The following is a 20,229-nucleotide window of genomic DNA, read 5'->3' as shown; positions in this document are numbered from 1 at the left end:
AACTCTGTACTTAAGTACTCACCTCCTCGATCTGATCGAAGAGTTTTGATACTCTTTCCAGTCTGGTTCTCCACCTCATTCTTATACTCTCTGAATTTCTCAAAGGCCTCGGACTTGTACTTCATTAAGTACACATATCCATACCTTGAGAAATCATCAGTAAATGTAATGAAGTAGGAGTAACCTCCAATGGCATGAGTTGACATGGGTCCACATACATCACTATGTATGAGTTCCAACAACTCAGTGGCTCTCTCTCCAGTTCCACTAAATGGAGAGTTGGTCAGTTTTCCACGAATGCAAGGCTCACAAGTTGCATATGACACATAGTCGAATGGATCTAGATATCCATCATTTAGCAACTTTTGAATCCTTCTTTCATGGATGTGACCTAGCCTACAATGCCACAGGTATGCACTGTTCAACTCATCTCGTTTCCTTTTGGACACATTTATATTCATGATATGTGGAGTGGTGTCTAACATAAATAAACCATTATGCAATGTTCCTTTCGTGATGATCTTATCATCTAATAATATCGAACAACCATTGTTCTCAAAAACAAATTTATATCCACTAACTGTTAAACATGAAATGGAGATAATGTTTTTGATAATAGAAGGAACAAAATAACATGCATCTAATGCAATAAAAGCTCCACTAGGCAGATGTAGGGCGACCTCGCCAACAGCTAATACAGCAACTTTTGCTCCATTACCCATCTTGAGGTCCATCTCGCCTCTCTCTAGTCTCCTAGGCCTTGCTAGAACCTGCAACGAATTACATATATGATAAGCACTACCGGTATCTAATACCCATGTGTTATCATAAGAGTCTGACAAATGGAGACTGATCATGAATGTACCTGAAGCTTCATCAAGCTTTTGTTTCGCCCTTTCTGCAAGGTACTCTTTGCAGTTTCTCTTCCAGTGCCCATCTTTACCACAGTGGAAGCACTGGCCTTTGTCCTTTGTTGGGTCTTTCTTAGCAACCTTTGCTTTACCTTGTTTGCCCTTGCCCTTTCCCTTCTTAAGGGACCTTTCTGCTTTCCTTTTCTTTCTGGTCTCACCAGTGTAGAGAACTGGCTTCTCTTTCTTAATAGTACTCTCTGCCTCCCTCAACATATTGAGGAGCTCTGGGAGAGTCACCTCAAGCTTGTTCATATTAAAGTTCATTATAAACTGTGAAAAGGAATCTGGTAGGGACTGAAGCACAATGTCCACACACAAGTTATCCTCTAGGACCATTCCTAGACCTGTGAGTTTCTCTATCCACTCAATCATCTTTAGGACATGGTTCTGAACCGGTGTCCCCTCAGTCATCCTAGCGCGGAAAAGGCTCTTGGATATCTCATATCGTTGAGTCCTTCCCTGTTCCTCAAACAATTTATGGACATGTAGGAGAATGGATCTGGCATCCATCTTTTCATGTTGTCTCTGTAACTCTGGAGTCATAGAGCCCAACATATAGCACTGAGCAAGAGTGGAGTCATCAATGTACTTCACGTAGCGAGCGATCTCATCCTCGCTTGCCCCTTCTTCGGGCGTAGGCATCACTGTATCAAGGACGTACACGATTTTCTCCGCTGTGAGAACAATTCTCAAGTTACGGAGCCAATCCGTATAATTTGGACCAGTGAGGCGGTTGACATCAAGTATGCCACGTAAGGGATTTGAAAGCGACATTTTCTGAAAATAAAGATGTAGCAAAAATGAATAACATGCAGATTTTGTAAGAAATAAACTATCAAGATATGGACTTCTATCTTAATATGCTCCCACTATTTTACTAACGAGTCACGCGACACCCTCAGCACGTGAAACGGAAGTCTCCGGCAGACTTCTAGTGGGGATCAGGATCCAATCAGCGTCTTAGTGTAACCTCGAGGGACTCGACCAATCACACTAAGCCTAAAAGGTAGACAACTATTGCCGATCACAACTCCTTGTGATTCCCGTCCTGTTCGGCCTCCGAATCACCATGGCCTCGAGGGACTCGACCAACCATGATGCTCGGTTAAGTCAACACCTTCGTTACAAGATGAGTCTGATTTGATGATATACCCTCGAGGGACTCGACCAAGCATATCATGCCCTCAGGTCACCGGTGACATCTCTATGTCGTAAGCAAGATAGCGAATCGCGATATAGGTGAGTCTCGAGGGACTCGACCAACTCAACCTACACCGGGATTCGGTTCCTACTCATAACGATGGAAGGTCACGTGGGTCAATCTAATTGCCTCACGTTTACCGACTTAATATTATCGAGAGATGTTTCTATGATTTGGTCTCCTAATATGACATGTCACACATATACATATTTAATATATATCTACATCGCATGCAAATATATATACATATCTAGTATGTGTATAAGCAATCACACCAGATGATCATGGACCACAACCTAATATGATTAGGCCCGAGCCAGTAGGCCTAATCACTCACATCAAGATCTATGTGTGCAACGGTGCATCTCCATGCCTTGTGATCGTCCATCTCGTCCTCGTTGGTTCCGTCGACATCTTGATGCATCTTCATGCATCACGATCGTCCGTCTCGTGGGTCCCGCTATGGCTTCCACGCTCCCGCTGCGCCTCCTCATGTGATTACAACTTAATCATAGGCACGCAGGCCCGACAATAAACGAGAAATATAATGGAGGTTCGCAGACCTCAATAATAATAATCACAAGTACACACATCACACGGTCCATGATCATCCGTCCACTCATCATACATCACATGTATAAATAATCATCATCATGTAGGACTACTAGATAATAATAAAAATAATAATCAACTAAACCTTTTAATTAATTAATATTTTCTGAAATCAGGGATATATAGGGAATTTCTCAATTCCTAAGGGTATTTTCATAATTTGGACAAAAGACAGAAACTGGAATTTCTCAAATTCCGAGGGGCAAAACTATCTTTTGCGTAGAAAACCCTAATACCCTTTCCCCTTTTCGCTGCTGCCGCCGCCGCCACCCTGCCGGCGGCGGCCTGTGCGGCGGGGCGAGGGCACTGCCCTCGCCTGCAGGCGGCACGCCCGCTGGCGGCGATGCCGCTGCGGGTGGGCGCCCTCTTCGGGCGCCGCCGCCTCCGCGGGCGGTTCTGCCCGCGAGTCAGCGCCCGCAGGTGGTGCTGCCTCGCTGGCGGCCGCCCCTGCGGGGTTTTTGCCCGTGGGAGCAGCGGCCACAGGCGCCGTTGCCCTGCGGTGCCTCAGCCCGCGCTGCTGCCCCGCGGCACCTCTGCCCGCGGGCTCAGTGGCCGCTGGCGCTTCTACCGAGCGGGCTGCCAGCCCCGCCGGCCGCAAGCCTGCTGCAAGCAGACCGCCGGCCGGCTGCTGCAGGCACAGCGCTTGCGCATGTGCCGGCGCTGTGCTGCCTGGCTGCGGCTGTGGCTGGCTGCAGGCATGCAGATCGAGGGCAGCAACTGTTGCTGCCCTTCCTTGCTTTTGCGTCAACGATTTTGACGTCAATATTCTTCCTAAACACAACACACGCAGTTCAAAAACCAATCATTCGCACGAACAACCTGGCTCTGATACCACTGTTGGGAAATCATAGGGGGGGGGCGACATCATATGCGCAGCGGAAGAACAAGAAAACAAAAATCCCCGATTCCCAAAAAGATGTTCATCGTCGTGCGAAGATTGGTGCGCAAAATCCGCAAAAAACACAAAAACTGCGTATAGAGATTGTGTTACCTAGGGAGATCGTATATCCCTGTTTCCTTGCAGATCCTTAGGAGAGGGTGAAGGAGGTCAAGCGTCCTCCTCTCTAGCGGTGATCCACACAGCAGGGTTGCGACGACGCTCCTCAAAACTCCAGGCCTACTCTGAGGTGGAGAGGGAGAGGAGAATAGGAAGGGCAAGCAAAGACTTTAGCCTATGAGGCTGTGAATCCCTCCTATTTATAGAGATCCCGTGTCAAAACCCTAATGGGTCCTTTCCCTAGTGGGTATTGGATCTGCATCCAATAAGACAAGGGCTCCGTCGGATATCTCATATCCGAACCTCTACTCATCGCAATGCCTACCATATGTGTGTGACCCTCTAGGCCCAATATCGAGCTGGCCGTGAGTCATACCTGTCAGAACTCCTTCTAACTAAGTGAATTATTATCTCTGTAATAATTCACTCGACTCATCGACTACGGAAGTACTAGGCCACTACGCCGTAGTCCCCAGACGATACAGGGGAATCCAATCCATTGGACCTGTCTGTCCTCAGTTACCATGTACCTATAGTCCCTCATCCATCTAATATCCCAGAGACCGTATATCGAGCATGGTGCTGTCAGACCCATACGGTTTCTACTCGAGTCTCGCTCTAATCGGATTCTCCCGGAGAACTCTTTCTCTCTCAACCCGAATGACCCTGGCCAGGGATTTGTCTGAGCAAGAACACATGGGATATTCCTCTCATGATACCGAGAGTGGATGATCCTCTATCGACACTCAATAGCCCTCGTAAGGTCGACTACCACTCCCAATGACCAGCTGTACTAGATCTGGGAACAGCCAAACCTATAAGTCTGGTATCAAAGAGTGGAGCACTCATACAGGACATCCTTGGTGTCTCAAGTCTAAGAACCAGATACACCACTAGGACTACGGAATCGTTGTCTGACAATAAGGCATCATCAACCATCCAGCATTCCGTAAGCGGATCAATCAGTGAACTCATTCTCTAATGAGCACCTGTACTGTATCCCTAGTGTCCCTACACGAGCAGCTATGAGACCAGCTGCATCCATCATATGGACGGGTATACAGCACACCAGTCTATCCGGTTATCACGATGTCCCTCTCGAGTAACCTATGACCGGGATTATTTAGGATATGTGTTTAAAGGTGAATCGATCTCATTATCGTGATCTCATCACGATCCGATTCCCATTGCACAAATCCAAGGACATCACAATATATATGCATTTATGCAATAGTTATAAAGTGATATATGCCAAAATATAATAAGCAAAAAGATTCTGTATCAAGTCACACGTGCCATCACTCACGTGATTGGCTTGCTGGGCACTTATGACTAGCAACTTGCAAGAAAAAAAAATAATGGTATGAAGAGTGATGTGGCTCTTTTGTCGGTATCTCATATGATTAACTCGTCAATGATAAATTCTCATTATCTATCTAGGAAGGACTATCTCATCACGTGACTCAGTTATTGGTCGACACATGATCAAGCTAAATTGATAAAATCGTCCAATAATAGCTCCAACTAATAGTAATTTTAATGTAACAAACATGGGTAACAATCCAAGATTATTGAGCTATTATAATCATTTTTCGTCAAACGCCGACTATGAAAGGGATCGCATACGTATGCTTAGGATACAATACAAAACAACAAATAAAATCCAAGTTAGCTGACTAGTATGACTTACCTGACTTGAGTATCTGACTTAAGCATCAAAGGAGAGTTATCAGAACTATCCCAAACTTGAGCATCGACATAAGCTTGATGAATTTTTCTAAGAGTGACTCGAGAAGAAATCGGGTTGGATTTAAATTTATCTTCAACTTGAACAATCCAAAATCAACTCTAATGCATATATTATCATTGATCAAGTAGCAAAACTCATAATCATAATAATAATCATAATAATAATAATAATAATAATAATAATACTTTAGCATAAACTAACACAGGAGTCGTCTTGACAATGTTATACTATTCTTTCAGTGAAGAACTATCAGCTCTTTCAGGGAACCTCCATGAGTGCAGTCAGTAAGGATACCAGAACAGTTGTATCAGATCTGCTGATGTCCTTTGTCAGGTGTATCAGATCTGCTGAGTATATATATCACCACAACATATATGGCTCAAACGGATACCAGAACAGCTAGCAATGGATAGATTAGACAGTCACTAATTCAATATATAGCTAACTAAAATCACTTTACAATGTAAACTGCAACAGATAAAGAACAACTAAGTAATCAAAGTAGGGTTAAGATTCAATAATGAGTCAATTCACAGGTGTGATTGTGCCTCGCTGTGAGCAAACAGAAGAAGCTTTACAACCTACCATCTCCACCTGTAAGAAAGTGATGCCTGATCTAAAGCCCATTACCAATCGAACCTAAAAATACATCACTAACTAGGGTGGCAGATGATAATGAAACACAATGAAGAGAGATTGACAAGTAATTAACAGGTGCAGAATTTGGAAGGAAACGTAGAACGTTGCATGTTTTAGTCTGATAAGATCCATATAACCTTGTTCTTAAGCTGTAATCTTGTCTCTGATGATGAATAGTGTAGATAAAGCATGTAGTTGACAAGATGACAAAGTGAGGAATGCGTCTCTCTCTCTCTCTCTCTCTCTCTCTCTCTTTAACTTCCTAATATTTTTTAGTCTGATAAGATCAATATAACCATGCTCTTAAGTTGTGATCTTTGTATCTAATGATGCATAGTGAAGATTCTTTCTGTAGTTGACACGAGGACAAGGTGAGATCTCTCTCGCTCTCTCTCTCTTCTCCGGCCTTTTTGACCTAAACATGAGAAGACAACAGCGAAGCCTCATCGAAACCAGGCATCACTTGAACTATAAGCTGGGTTCCTTAACCTAATCATGCAACGCGTGTCACGCAGCGGCACACGAAGAAAACTCTAAACAAAATCCAGATTCCCACGCGTCGACGTCTGGCCAAGAATCTGACGAACGCGGGTCCCGCCCCGTTTAACCCGACCCCATCTCAGGGGTGTTTTGGTCATTTCGAAGACAGTTGTCGTCTTCCCAACGCAAGGCCGGAAGACCCTCCGTGTTATCCGGACTCAGAACCAAACCCCCCACCCCCAAACGAGTTAGAATTACCGAATTACCCCGATCATCTCATCGCCACTCTCAATGGACCAAATCCGACGGTCTGAAACGATCCTTATCTGTAAAGTTACATAAAGAACCCCTTACCCATAGCTTATTTACCTGGACGGCCCGGTCCATCACCGCAGATCCGCCGAGATCAACGCAACAGTCCCGGCTAATCCGGAAGATCAAATTACCAACCTGCCCATAATTAAAGCAGTTGAGTCTTATTAAGCGGGGGTACGATCGTCAAAACAGGGTTAGTTCGGTAATTTGACACCAAGGTTCCTCCTTTTATTAAAGCGGATCGCCTTTTCTCAAACGGTCGCTATCGAACCCGAGAATCGAAACCCGACCTTCCTCTTGCCAATGGAGTTTCGCCACGTGGATCGAAGAAATCTTTTTCGGGGCCGTAAACTAAGAGAGGAGAACGGGTCAATTTGGTGTGAGTCGCATACACGGTGAGCTTGTTTTATGGGCCACTCTTCGTTGGAAGTGATCGAAGACGCTGCAGGAATGAAGTGTGTGTAATCTCACCGCCCTTCCTTTCTCTCTTGTCCCGCTAAGCTAATTACTAAATTTTCCTTTGTGCTTGCTCGTGAGTACCTTCTTATTCTTATCTGCGGTGACCGCATCCAAGATGTGGCTATAACTCTCGCTGCTCGTGTGTGTGAGACTCACACCGTCACCTCCGTTAAGCCTAACCCCGTTTACGCGTCCTCCTCTTCTCTTCTCTTGTTTTGTCTTGTCTTCCTTGACGCTTCCAAGCTTGCTTTTTCACTTACTTTTCCTTGCAATTTTTTGGCCTTCTCGATCACCAACCACCTCCACTCCTCTCGCTCGCCGCCGAACTGGCGTTAGGGCTGCTCGAATTCTCTCCCTCCCCAGGTGAATCACGTGGTCGCCCGATCGGCGCTGCTTCGATTTCTCCTTCTCTCTGTTTCCGTTTTGGGTCAATTCTTGGAGCAGTTCGATTACGGTTTCGTGTTTCTTTTCCGTTTTCACTTGGGATTAGCTGTGGATTTGTGGCCTTTGTTGCCTTTTTTCCGTGTGTGCGTCAAAATTTGGATCTTGAAGCATGCACTGGTGGGAATTTTGATCGGCCTTGTTCGATTTTGGTTTGGTTTGATTCAGCTTGTTACTCGGCGTTAGTGTCAACATTGGTTTCGAAACATTTCTCTGCTAAGGTTTTTCCTTTTTGACTCTTTAGATTAGGGATTAGGAAGAGGAGATGGTTGAAATCTTGATTTCCGGAATTTGTTGAGGTAATTCGAGGTCGACCAAACAAGAAAAGCATGTATTTATGACAGTTTCCATAAGAACAGCAGAGTCGAATTTGTATCATGTGGCTCAACTGAGAATAAAGGGGTCAGCACGTCGGCCTTCTACGTCATTCATCTCATCTTCCAGTAATTATGAGTCAGGAAGATGAAGTGGGAAGTATTTAAATGGAAAACTGCAAGAAACTGATGGCCGATGGTGGCATTGAGAAAAGGGATGAGGCAAGAAGTGATCATCTTCGCCTCAATACTAAAGATCAATTATCTGCAAAGGCTTTCTCAAAGGAAGAAAAGGTAGGTTTTGATCTAATAAGTTGGAAGCAGTCAGAAGTAGGTGAAACATGGTGGATTACTTTGGTGAAAGTTCTCTAGTTAGCTGAATCGACAGTTATCACTTTGTAGAACTGAGTTTAACACAGAAGCTTGAGCTCTTTTGGATGCCCAATAACTTGTACGACTAATATGCCAATAATTTAATGGTTATTTCTTTTCTACTCTGTTAGAGTTATACAGCAGAAAATAATACTGTAGAAGGCTTCATAGTGTTGAGTCTAACACCAAATTTTATTTTATTTTTTTTCAAGACATTTTATAGCTTGAACACTGAGCGCTACTAGGAAGATTTTCATTACATGTGTGTTTGCCTTAATTATCCTTTCCAACTGCAGTCATCATTTATCTGACATCTGTTTTCTCTAAATCAACAGAGAAGAACACTATAAAAGCCAGCAAGTTTATTTTCTCATAACTGTTGAAAATACAGCAATATGCTAGTAATTTGTAGGGTAGTAGCTAGTAATTAGTTTGCTAAGTAATGTATGCTATAATGGCCTATATTTTCTTTTGGAGCTGAATAAATGGGCCATATGATCATTTTGTCCTGCCTATCGAATCATATTTATAGTGATTGTCCAAAAACTATCACCAATTAGTGCTGATTTTTCTTTGTAAAATTATTATGACTTCCTGTTTCTATTATGATCTGAACAAATTCATCTGTGTTTTTCGGTAACAACAGGAAATTAACAGCTGCAGTATGTTACTCTACATTAGATCATGAAAAGCCGCTTCTATTCAAGATTTCAGTACTCAGAACTGCAATCTAGTTCTCAAACAATAAAAGGTTCAAGTGCGTAAATCAGTATAGCTTTGTTCAAGCCAGGTTCTTTGTGATGTAATTGTTGAAATATTCTTTTATCAGAAGCTTGGAGAAAAGAGTGAATATCGATAGTCTCTGCTCCAAGAAGTCATAATGGATGACTTGATTGATTCTTTCATGTCATCTCCAGCATGGTCAGACAGAAATGCCTCTTCAAAGGCATCATGGAATGGCACAAGTGTATCTCATACAAATGGCTTACTTGCTGATTCTACAGAACCATATGGAGAAGCAAAAAACCCATCTGTTTGCATGGTGCCTTCAAGTAACATTATAGGCAATGCAGCTGCTGAAGATTTAAATGTGCATGGGCATGATGGGACTCCTTCCATGTTCATAGATGGGAGTGTGAATTATGGAATTCTTAAAGATTTGTATTCTGGTGAAAGATTATCTCACCAGAATTTACATAATCAAACCTCGAATTCAATCTCCATGAATAATGGGACCCGAGTTAGAACTTTCCCGTTACTGGGGGTCACTGGTAGTAACCAAACATCTGCATCATTTGAATCAGCATTGCCACGTGGCACACTGGCCATATCCAGTTCAATTGAGAGCAACAGTAGTGAACTATCTGCTTTTCCACAATCTCTTGGAGATGCCCATTCAATTAACTCAGTTCCGACAATATGGCCTTCATCATACTCAAGTGTCTCTTCTTTTGTGGGGCATGGAAACTCACCAGCTTTTGGTTATCAAGGAAACGAAAACAATGATTATGTATTGGGAAAATTAAGTCTTGAGAATGGGAAATTTCATGTGGACAGATTACCTGCAGAATCCGTGCATGCTAAGGTGTATAGCCTTTTTCTTTAGTTGTACTTGGATTTTCTTTTAACTGATTGTGGATAATCAAGACCTACTTACAGATGAATGACTTTGCAGAATCAAAATGAAATACGTGACTTTTCTTCTTTCTCTGTGGGGCAACATATGAATTTGATTGCTGGTGCTTTGCTCCCACAAAAGGTGTTCAGAACTTGAGCCTTTTTGTTTCCTTCTGTTTAACATTTTGTATGAGTTGATTAAGCCAATGTAGAACTGCAGGAGCAAAATGGGTTGCATTCGCCCTCTTTTCCTTCAGGATCATGTATGATGGCAGTAAATAAAATGGCAGGAATACAGACTCCTCAGCAGGTTATTTGCTCAATCCTTTTTTGCAAATTTTTGTCCATCGACATAATTAGTACATCATGCTATTTTTTGTTGATGCCTATGTCTGTTGCACAATTCAGCTTTCACCATCATCTGAAAGGCATACTGCTAGCCATCAGATAAACAATACTTCCAGTACGCCGTCACTAGCTGTTTCAGCTAATGCCAGTGGTTGCAATGGAACTGCCAAGCCACGTGCAAGAGCACGACGAGGCCAAGCCACTGATCCTCATAGCATCGCAGAACGAGTGAGTATGCGTTATATTGTCATGTCTTACTGTGGAGTACTTGGTCAGCCTATGAAATTTACTTATGTTTTTTACCTTGTTTTTTTCATGGTTTACTTCTTGACTCGAATATTTTTTCGTCAGTTTATTTTTTGTTGCATGATATGGTTCCCTAGGACAATTTTTTCATCTGTGGGTATCAACTATTTGGTGCAGCTACGGAGAGAAAAAATTGCAGAAAGGATGAAGAATTTACAAGAGCTTGTCCCTAGTTCCAATAAGGTACTGTTGATTATCATTTCTTCCATTTAAAATTTAAACTTGTGTCGTTGATTCATTTTTTATTGCAACTAAAAATGAGAGAAATGTCTGGCAAAAATTATTTGGTGCCACATATATCTTTACTGCAATAATAAGACTTTGATGTAGGGCTAGATACAGTAGGTCTACCAATTAGAATATGTTCGAGTCTAAGAATACAAAAGCACGTTGGACTGTACCTTAGTTAATATCTAAAATCAGTGCACCAAATGACTTTGAGAATTTGGATCAAGCTCAATCATATGATAATTTTAAGTTGTAGTTCAATTGGAACTTGTATAAATTTATTCTCTGTAATACCTGTTCACTCTATGAAACCAGTGTTACAATATCATGCTACTGCCTGCAATACCACTGATGTGCAAGCTACCATACCAGTAGTTTTTGAGGGTCTTTTCTGCTTCTGATTGATCACTGGTCAAATTACATATTTATGGATCCCAACAAGACACTCAGAATTTTGCTGATTTTCCATTTAGAAGGCATGGTTCTTCTTTGGCAAGTTGTGTACCTAGTGCAATTTTCTTTTGTTCATCATATTCTTGCTATGGCAAGCAGTGTGTCTTTGTCTAGTCCAGCATGCAATATCAATTGCAGTAGTGATAAAATTACAAGCTGTCTTCATATATTTCCATTTATCACGCAAAAATGCTCCTTTGTGGACTCAAATTTATGTAGGGTCAACAAATGCTCTTTATTCTACCCTTATCTGAAAAAGTGCTTACGGCTGAAGCATGCATTCTTCTTTGTGCAGACAGATAAGGCATCAATGCTTGATGAAATCATTGACTATGTAAAATTTCTGCAATTGCAAGTCAAGGTCTGCACATTTACAACACTTGGCACCATGTACAATTTCCAAAATCTGATTTTTTTTTCTTACTTTTTGTTTTCCGTAATATGATTATTGAAGGTTCTCAGCATGAGCCGGCTCGGTGCAACTGGAGCAGTTGTTCCTCTGCTGACAGATACTCAAACTGAGGTGCTCTTTCAATACTCTCTGTCTGAGCATCATGACATAACATTGCTGGTTTTCATTTTTTGGTATATTATATCTTTTGCCTTGGTCTAATTAATGCTTCATTATCTTCTAAGCTATAGTAGTAAGATTTTAGCCATTTTTCATTTAGATCAAAGGCATAAGTAACATTGACTTATCTTTTTTTTCCTGAGCAGCTAGGAAGGAAAATTTGATCTGATTTCTGTTGTAAAACCAGATAGGTTGCCTGTGTGTATGTGTTGATGTGGTGGTTGGTTCCCTGCAAACAGCCATTAGAGCAATCTGTGATATACACACTTATCTTTGATGTCTCATCTAAGTTTGAGGATCTTGTACAGTAAGTTTGTATCTGCATGTTTAGTAGATTCTTCCATTCATATACAGTGGAGGTCAGTACAGTCTTCATATAGGTTAAATATATAAAAGATCATTTTATGCCATTAATTTAATAAAATCTGTCTGTGGTGATGTGTTGTTCGGTTAGTTGTCTTATTTACCGAAAAAGTGATCTTAATAGACCAAATGATGGCTTTTTTAACCCAGGTACACCTATGTCAAGTTTTTGAAAATTATTTGTATGCAGTTCAAGCATGCATATTGCCTCTCACACCCCAAATCAGGACATAATATGAGTAGTTTGGACTTTTTTTTATGTTTTAAGTAGAATAAATAATATGAGAGTCAATCTAGCACCTGGTACACCGGGAATTCTTGTTCTTGAAAGGCTTCCAAGTGAATGTCAACATATTTTCTTGGTCTCTTGCAGCAACTACAAATATACAGCATATATGATATGAGAGTGGTGTTAAACTAGAGTAGTGCTCCTGGAACACCATTAGGAGATGCAATTGACTGCAATATGATACTCTTCTCTGAGTAGGGAAGGGTATAAATTTAAGCAGCTCATTTGGATCTGTTGCTTCTTATTCTCTCAGCTCCACATGCTTTCAGCAAAGTTCTAGGAATTGTAAGTGTTTATGCATTATTTTCATTCATTTCTCATTTCTACAGGTTTCTGGCAGTTTGCTTCTGTCATCATCGGCAGGGCAGGGAGGTTCTGATATATCCGAGTCAGAGGACAGCTTGGCCTTCGAGCAGGAAGTCGTAAAGCTTATGGAAACTAATGTTACCACTGCTATGCAGTACCTTCAAAACAAAGGGCTCTGCCTCATGCCCATCGCTCTTGCCACCGCAATCTCGAATCAGAAAGGCTTCTCCACTGCTATACCACCCGACCGAAGAAAACCTATAATGAGCCATGGAATGGCACCGCTGAGCCACAGTTCCATGGACAGGAATTGCAACAAAAATGATGTCACTGGCTGCAATGGAACCATTGTTAAACAAGAAGCTCGCGAATCAAATGACAAAACAAGAGAGTTGGATCACGAGGCGAAGTAGCTAGCTCACATGGCCTGTTATTCCCCTTTATTTTCATCTGATTAATTTGCTAGTAGATATTTTAGTTTGACAATGGAAGTGTTTTTGGTTGTCTGAGACACTGATGTATAGGCTTCCCTGTTGAGGCTGTCGACTGGAGAAATATTAGCACACCATGCACGTAAAAGTTTAGTCATACATGTTTTTGTGTGTAAACCAGCCAAAATTTGCTTGTATTGACCAGATTAATTTCTTGAGCAGGTAAAAAGGTAAGCTTAATAAACAATTCAGTTGTTTCAGCTCCTATCAGTGCTTCTTCCAAACCAACCACAAGGTTGGGTGTGGAACAGTGTGTTCTTCTTCTTTCCAAGTGAATCTGTGATTTATCTAATACTTTGTTTTGGGTAATTCTGCACTTGAGTCCATGATGTCTTCACAAGTTTCAACAGATGCTGTTTGGTTGAACCGAACCGGCCCGATAAAAGCCTTGCGTCGATCATTTTGCATCTTTAATTAATTTAAAATATATAAATAAATATTAAATAGTTAATATTATGTATAGTAAAAAATATTTAACTATTAAAATTATTTTTTGAAAAATTACATAGAAATGATAAAAATGATAATAATTTATTTCTTGTGTCAACTCTAATTTCATGATTGACATGAATTTCATCTCAAATAAACAGTATTTAAATAATTTATGTTTATATTAACAGTGTTTAAATAATTTTTCATTATATTACAAAACTGGATTGCAGGCTATTCAGAAACAATTGGTTCATTCCGATTTTTCGACACATCCGATTCAATAATTTAGTCACACCGGTTAATAGTCTGATTCTTGATTTTTCTAAGTATAACTACGATTTTGATTTGGTTAACTCGTTCTTCGACAGACTTCAAGTGATGCAATACCAATGCATTACATGCAACAAGGCTGCAATACCAATACATAAGGATTTACCTTCATCTTTTTTTGTTCTCATGACATGTTAGGAGTGTCACAAAAGTAGAGTTTCAAGTTTTGAATAGACTGGCATTGGTGTGATCAACATGTTGTGATTAATGAGAATGTGATGGGTACTAATCAATTAGAGGTGGGTCTATTTCAAATAGCATTTGATGTGAAAACTCATGTATGTGCATAGTGGTCCGATTAAAGATTAAGAATTCGAATATAATCTTACCACTAAATACATAAAAATAAAAATAAAAAATATTTTCTTGACTCAAATCCTATTTTTTCAAATCATAAAGCCACAACTTAGAAACAATGATATTGTATTCTTCTTTTCTTTTATTTCTTTTATTTCTTTTACTATCTTTTTCCTTCCAGTAAATGTTAATGGTTTGTCCTTTTTCTCTCCCTTCTTGCATCTTTTTTTTTCAGCTTTTAATTTTGTGTTTTTTACCTCAATTTTTTTTTAATAATATTAAGGATTCCTTCCCCAAAGAAAGAAAAAATATCTCTTGAAGGATGTATTAGATATAAAAGAAATTAACAATACATATATATATATATATATATATATATATATATATATATATATATATATATATATATATATATATATATATATATATATAAAACTTGAAATTGAAATTTTGACCTATTAAACTATATTTGGTTGACTATAGTCATAAAACTTATCTGTTGCACCTCTGACTACATACAGAAAATATCCTCTTCAAATAAACGACAAAACCAATACCTACTAGACTTCAAAAGTTAGAAAAGCAAAATAAAAAAGATAGAAAGATACTGCTAAGAAGAAATCCTTTAGAAGCTGTGGGCAGGAGAACCCACTGATGCAAAGGGGAAAGAAAAAGCAAAGTTGGATGCATGAATCTCTTTATCTTGGTGGGTAGGAAGTGACTTTCACAAAGGAGGGGCTCTACAAAAAAGGCTGCATGTTTTTTTGTCTTCCATCTCCAATTATCCCCATCTAAGAAAAGAACAATATGAGAGGGAGAGATTCCAGTTAGAAGTCCAAAGTTAATTGATGGAAAGAAGATGCAAAAAATTCTGATCCTCCCAGTGGTTCAATCAATAAATTACTTCCAATCAATAAAGAGGTTTCCTCTCCAACTTCATGCATGTTTCTCTCTTCTGTTTTTGTTCCATACCACATATTACATGCAATTGTTGACATCTCACTAAACATGGCAACTGTTGCTTCATTTTTTATGACTTCTACAAATACACTGCTCAATCAATTCATATACCATAATGGCTAACATCTTCTCAATATATTAAACATGATGACAACAGCTGTGATGTATATATATCTCTTTCTAGAGAAGAAATTAGAAAACCTTGAGGGAAATAAAGAAGCAAGCTTGTGGGATAAAAGAGCTCTGAGCAGAAAACACTTGAGATACAAAGACAAATCATCATGGCATAGTAAGTGCACACTGAACAGCCAAAAACCAAGGTTTCAACACAAAAGCTTACAGACAAGAATCAAAAGATTCACATTGAACCAATACACACAGAGCTGCAAATGTCTGGAAGTTCACTTGTTAGGTTGATTTTAAAGCACAAGATCAAACATAATAATATCTCACTCACCCACACAGTTGCGAAACAATACCACCAGATCCAGCACCAAACTAAGTTTGATGCTCTCAACGTTGAAGTTTCATCAAGAAAGAAAGCATCTCTGTCAACCGAAGAACCAAAACCAAGTCACCATCGACATGTCGATAAGATGAAAGATCGGTATTCGCAATAGTGTATTAAAAGAGAAACTATCTCAGTAACTAAAGGGACTGTCAAAAGTAGCTACATTATTCAGACTATTTCACATAAGATCACTGAGGGTTTGGTGGCCTGCTGTTGGCAGCTGAAACCCTGGAGCCCCACTCGAGAAGCTCTTTGCTGGTATCATCCTTGTGCACTATCACCTCTATGAAACACAGGCAATCCTTCTTCGGTCCCATCACCTTCTCAATTGCCTCCTTCAGCTCCTCCTCGCATGTTACCTGCATATATACAAACCACAGGTTACACTCAAACCCAAAACTGGTGCAATTGCAGAGTGATTATACAAGGAGACTCTGCTCGCCTTTGTGGTCCAGCAATTGCCCTCGCCATTGTGGATGGCATCCACAAAACCAGTGTAGTTCCAGTTCTTGATGACATTGTAAGGACCGTCATGGATCTCAACCTCAATGGTGTACCCACCATTGTTTATAAGGAAAATGATGCTGTTCTGGCCGCTCCTCAGCATCGTCGACACATCCTGGGCCGTGACCTTAAGCACACGGAGAGACATGAATCAGAATCCCAGAGCTCAATCATAATCTTAGATGTGATCCTCAGTCAATTGATTTAAAGGTGATACCTGGAAGCTACCATCGCCAATGCAAGCGATCACACGCTTATCTTTTGCGGCCTGAGCATATCCCAGAGTCGCCCCGACGGACCAACCGATCGATCCATACTGCATTTGGAACTCATATCTACAAATGGAAGAATAGCTTAATTGTCAGCAACCACCACAAGAACATAGAATTAGGCAAACATTTCCCTGAACCTACCCACAGCCATCCGGCAGTTTCAGCTTCTGGCAGTTGAACCACGAGTCCCCTGTCTCGGCGATCACCGCGGTCTTCTCCGACAGCATCTTCTGAATGTGCTTGAAGAGCACATTGACCCTCAAAGGCTCCTTGGGCTGGCACTCCAATGGCTGCCCCTCAGGTACAAAGATCCTGCGGTAGTTCTCGCATGCAGTTGTGTTCATCTTGAGCCTTTTCGCGAGCGCCTGGAGGAAGTCTTTCATGAGAATGCACCCAAACGCCGGCCCATTTGCGACCACCACCCGCTCAGGCTGGACGACGATGGCCTTCTCTTTTTTTAGGAGGAGGGAGTAGCCGACCGAGCTGTAGTCGTTGAAGATTGGGCCCGCAAAGAGGTAGGCGTCGGCCGACTCCACAATCTCAGCACAGAAGGCAGTGCTCACGGCGCCCCAGTAGGTGCCGATGAACCTAGGGTGCTGCTCCGGCACGAGACCCTTGGCCGACGGCATCACGGCGATGGGATACCCGCAGGCGTCAGCGAGTTCCACGAAGGCCTTCCCGGCCTTGGCGACCCGGATTTTGGGGCCGCCCACCAAGACCGGCTTCACGGCCTTGTTCAAGAACTGTGCCGTGGCCTCGACCGCAGCCTCCATACCCATCTGATTGCTTATTCTAACAGTCGCAACCATCAACACTCATCAGAAATGCTTGTCACAGCTACCAGGAAACCCCACTAAGTTCCCTAAAACCTAATATTTATTCCATTGCAAACATAACGGAGGGAAATGGCAGGACGATTTATCATCTGGAACAACAAAAGAAAAAAGAGCGTTGATGAGATGCTCACCTGGGGGAGAGGAAGAACGGCACGGGTTCACGACTGAAGGTGGGATGAGGAATGCCGGGGAGATTGCAGCCGATACTGATATAGACGGGCTTGCTCTCCTTGAGAGCGGTGGAGATCGCAGTATCAATGAGCTCGTGAGCGTCCTCCAGGTTGTTCACCACCGCCTACGTTCAGAACATATAGATCGAATGAGTTGCAAGATTCAAACTTTCTAGCCCTAAACGAGCAAAAGACCGGATTTTTCTGCCCCCCTCAAGAAAAAGGCGATTGGGTTTCGGAAAGATGAATACCTGGAAGCAGGTGACGGTCTGGAAGCACCGGAGCTCCTGGCTGAAGTCCGAGAGGCCGATGGTGTGGTGGAGGATGCGGTTCGTGCCGTAGTCGTTGGAGTTAGGCCCTCCTACGATGCAGATAACGGGGAGGTTCTCGCTGTACGCGCCGGCGATGGCGTTGAGCACACTGAGCCCGCCGACAGTGAAGGTCACGACGCAGGCGCCGACCCCGCGGGCGCGGGCGTACCCGTCAGCGGCGTACCCGGCGTTGAGTTCGTTACAGCATCCCACGAGGCGGAGTCCCGGCTCGGCGATGAGGTGATCGAGGAGGGTGAGGTTGAAGTCGCCGGGCACGGAGAAGACGTCGAGGGCACCCACCTGGACGAGGCGGCGGGCGATGTGGCGCCCGAGTGTGGCATCCGCGGGCCCCGCCGTGGTCGGTGCGGCGGGCGCGACGGGGCAGCAGGGTTTCACCGGCGGGCAGCCCACGACGCCGTTGGCCGTCGTCTCCGCCGCCGCATCAACCGATCCGATCTTAGTATCCATCACCGATTGTATCGCAAGTGTGTGGAATTCTCTCTCTGTAATTCCAAGAACTAATTTTTGTGTCTCTGCTTCGTTGACGTGTCTTCGAGCATTTATACGAGGAAAAAAAAAGGCGATTTTGATCTAATTCCTTCGAACCCGTCACACCGACCGGACTTCTGATCGCTCTATATGGCTGGCCCCATCATGGGCCCCAAAGTGTTGCCGAGGAAGGTACGAAGTTGGGTAGTCGAAAGGGTTCAGCTCGCGGAATAACGAAACCGTTGGTGGTGTGTGGGGAAACGTGGTGCCACCGGCGGAGTTCACGTGACCACCGCACGGAGCCGTCCGATCGGTGAACGACTCGGTCGGGGCGGTGACGATACCCTCCCACTACAATCGGATCGACGATTCGTGCGAGGGTGATTGATAGCCGGTCACTGTCTGATGAGAGCGATGGCGAGTGCGTGGAAGCGACGGGACAGGCGGTGGGCAGAAACCATGCACGAATTCCATGCAGTGGTTTTGGGGACGAAGCCTGGATTGTACGAGAAGGTGGTGGTGGCTGCCATAAGATACGTGTTGCAGCCATATCTCATTGGATTTTGCATCGGAGTTCAAAAGTCCATTAGCACATCACTGGGTTCAAAGAACTCTTAACACTGAGTTCTTAGGGATAAATAGATCAATTCACCGTTATATTGATCAGTGTTGTATCTACGAGAGGGGTTGATTCTTCTTTTACCATTTTGCTAAATCATATTGAATTCTTCTTCGAGAAAATCTCTAGAAAAATTCTTCCTCTTAACATCTATAAATAGGAAAAGCAGAGCTTCCATGCAATAAACTTCTTTCATAATCTATATCTTCTATCCTTTTTCAACATGGTATCATAACTACGATCTTAAGGAAGACAGTGATATCTCCAAGACCATCATCGACTATATCAATACAAATTATGTCCAAGGGAGATCGTATATCGCTGAATTCTTACATATCTCTAGGAGATGGTGAATGAGATCAAACGCCCTCCTCTCTAACGGTGATCTACAAAGTATGACTATGATGACACTTCTCAAAACTCTAGACCTGCTCTGAGGTGGAGAGGGGGAGAAGAATATGAGAGACAAGCAAAAAACTCTAGCCTATGAACCACTAAATGTCCTATTTATAAAGGTCCCTATCTGTTGGGAAGATCGTATATCCTTGTTTCCTTGCATATCCTTAGGAGAGGGTGAAGGAGATCAAGCGTCCTCCTCTCTAGCGGAGGTCTCCTGTCAAACCCTAATGGGTCCTCCCCTAGTGGGTATTGTATCTGCATCCAATAAGACAAGGGCTCCGTCGGATATCTCATATTCGAACATCTACTCATCGCAATGACTATCATATGTGTGTGACCCTCTAGGCCCAATATCGAGCTGTCCGTGACTTATACCTGTCAGAACTCCTTCTAACTTAGTGAATTATTATCTCTGTAATAATTCACTTGACTCATTGATTACGGATGTACTAGGCCACTACGTCGTAGTCCCTAGACGATACAGGGGAATCCAATCCATTGGACATGTCTATCCTCAGTTACCGTATACCTATAGTCCCTCATCCATCTAATATCCCAGAGATCGTATATCGAGCATGGTGCTGTCAGACCCATACGGTTTCTACTCGAGTCTCGCTCTAATCGGATTCTCCCGGA

The 20,229-nt window shown here is 42.4% G+C and overlaps 2 protein-coding genes across 8 annotated transcripts; one reads left to right on the top strand and one right to left on the bottom strand.

Moving 5' to 3' along the window:
• Positions 1-7,516: 7,516 nt before the first annotated feature.
• On the top strand, positions 7,517-13,663 carry LOC103977808 (transcription factor bHLH62). 7 transcript variants are annotated; one of them, XM_065098793.1, is made up of 11 exons: positions 7,517-7,727; positions 8,050-8,413; positions 9,138-9,242; positions 9,321-10,076; positions 10,167-10,250; positions 10,329-10,418; positions 10,517-10,684; positions 10,880-10,945; positions 11,739-11,804; positions 11,898-11,966; positions 12,996-13,663. In XM_065098793.1, exons 4-11 carry the CDS (start codon positions 9,372-9,374, stop codon positions 13,383-13,385), a joined length of 1,638 nt encoding a protein of 545 aa, XP_064954865.1. In that variant the 5' UTR covers positions 7,517-7,727; positions 8,050-8,413; positions 9,138-9,242; positions 9,321-9,371; the 3' UTR covers positions 13,386-13,663. The 7 variants fall into 7 exon arrangements, with proteins under 7 accessions (XP_064954865.1, XP_064954866.1, XP_009391706.2 ...); XM_065098794.1 differs by having other exon boundaries at positions 9,138-9,248; XM_009393431.3 differs by lacking the exon at positions 8,050-8,413.
• A 2,411-nt stretch (positions 13,664-16,074) lies between these two features.
• Positions 16,075-18,621, bottom strand: LOC103977807 (pyruvate decarboxylase 1). The gene is made up of 6 exons (XM_009393429.3): positions 18,027-18,621; positions 17,737-17,900; positions 16,911-17,561; positions 16,715-16,832; positions 16,436-16,624; positions 16,075-16,352 (listed from the first exon to the last, which is right to left on the bottom strand). Exons 1-6 carry the CDS (start codon positions 18,552-18,554, stop codon positions 16,182-16,184), a joined length of 1,821 nt encoding a protein of 606 aa, XP_009391704.2. The 5' UTR covers positions 18,555-18,621; the 3' UTR covers positions 16,075-16,181.
• Between the last annotated feature and the right edge of the window lie 1,608 nt (positions 18,622-20,229).

Source organism: Musa acuminata, chromosome BXJ2-3 (genome assembly GCF_036884655.1).
Source record: "Musa acuminata AAA Group cultivar baxijiao chromosome BXJ2-3, Cavendish_Baxijiao_AAA, whole genome shotgun sequence".
NCBI lineage: Eukaryota > Viridiplantae > Streptophyta > Magnoliopsida > Zingiberales > Musaceae > Musa > Musa acuminata.
The sequence above is the reverse complement of the archived record's forward strand: the minus strand, read 5'-3'. Positions and strand labels throughout refer to the sequence as shown.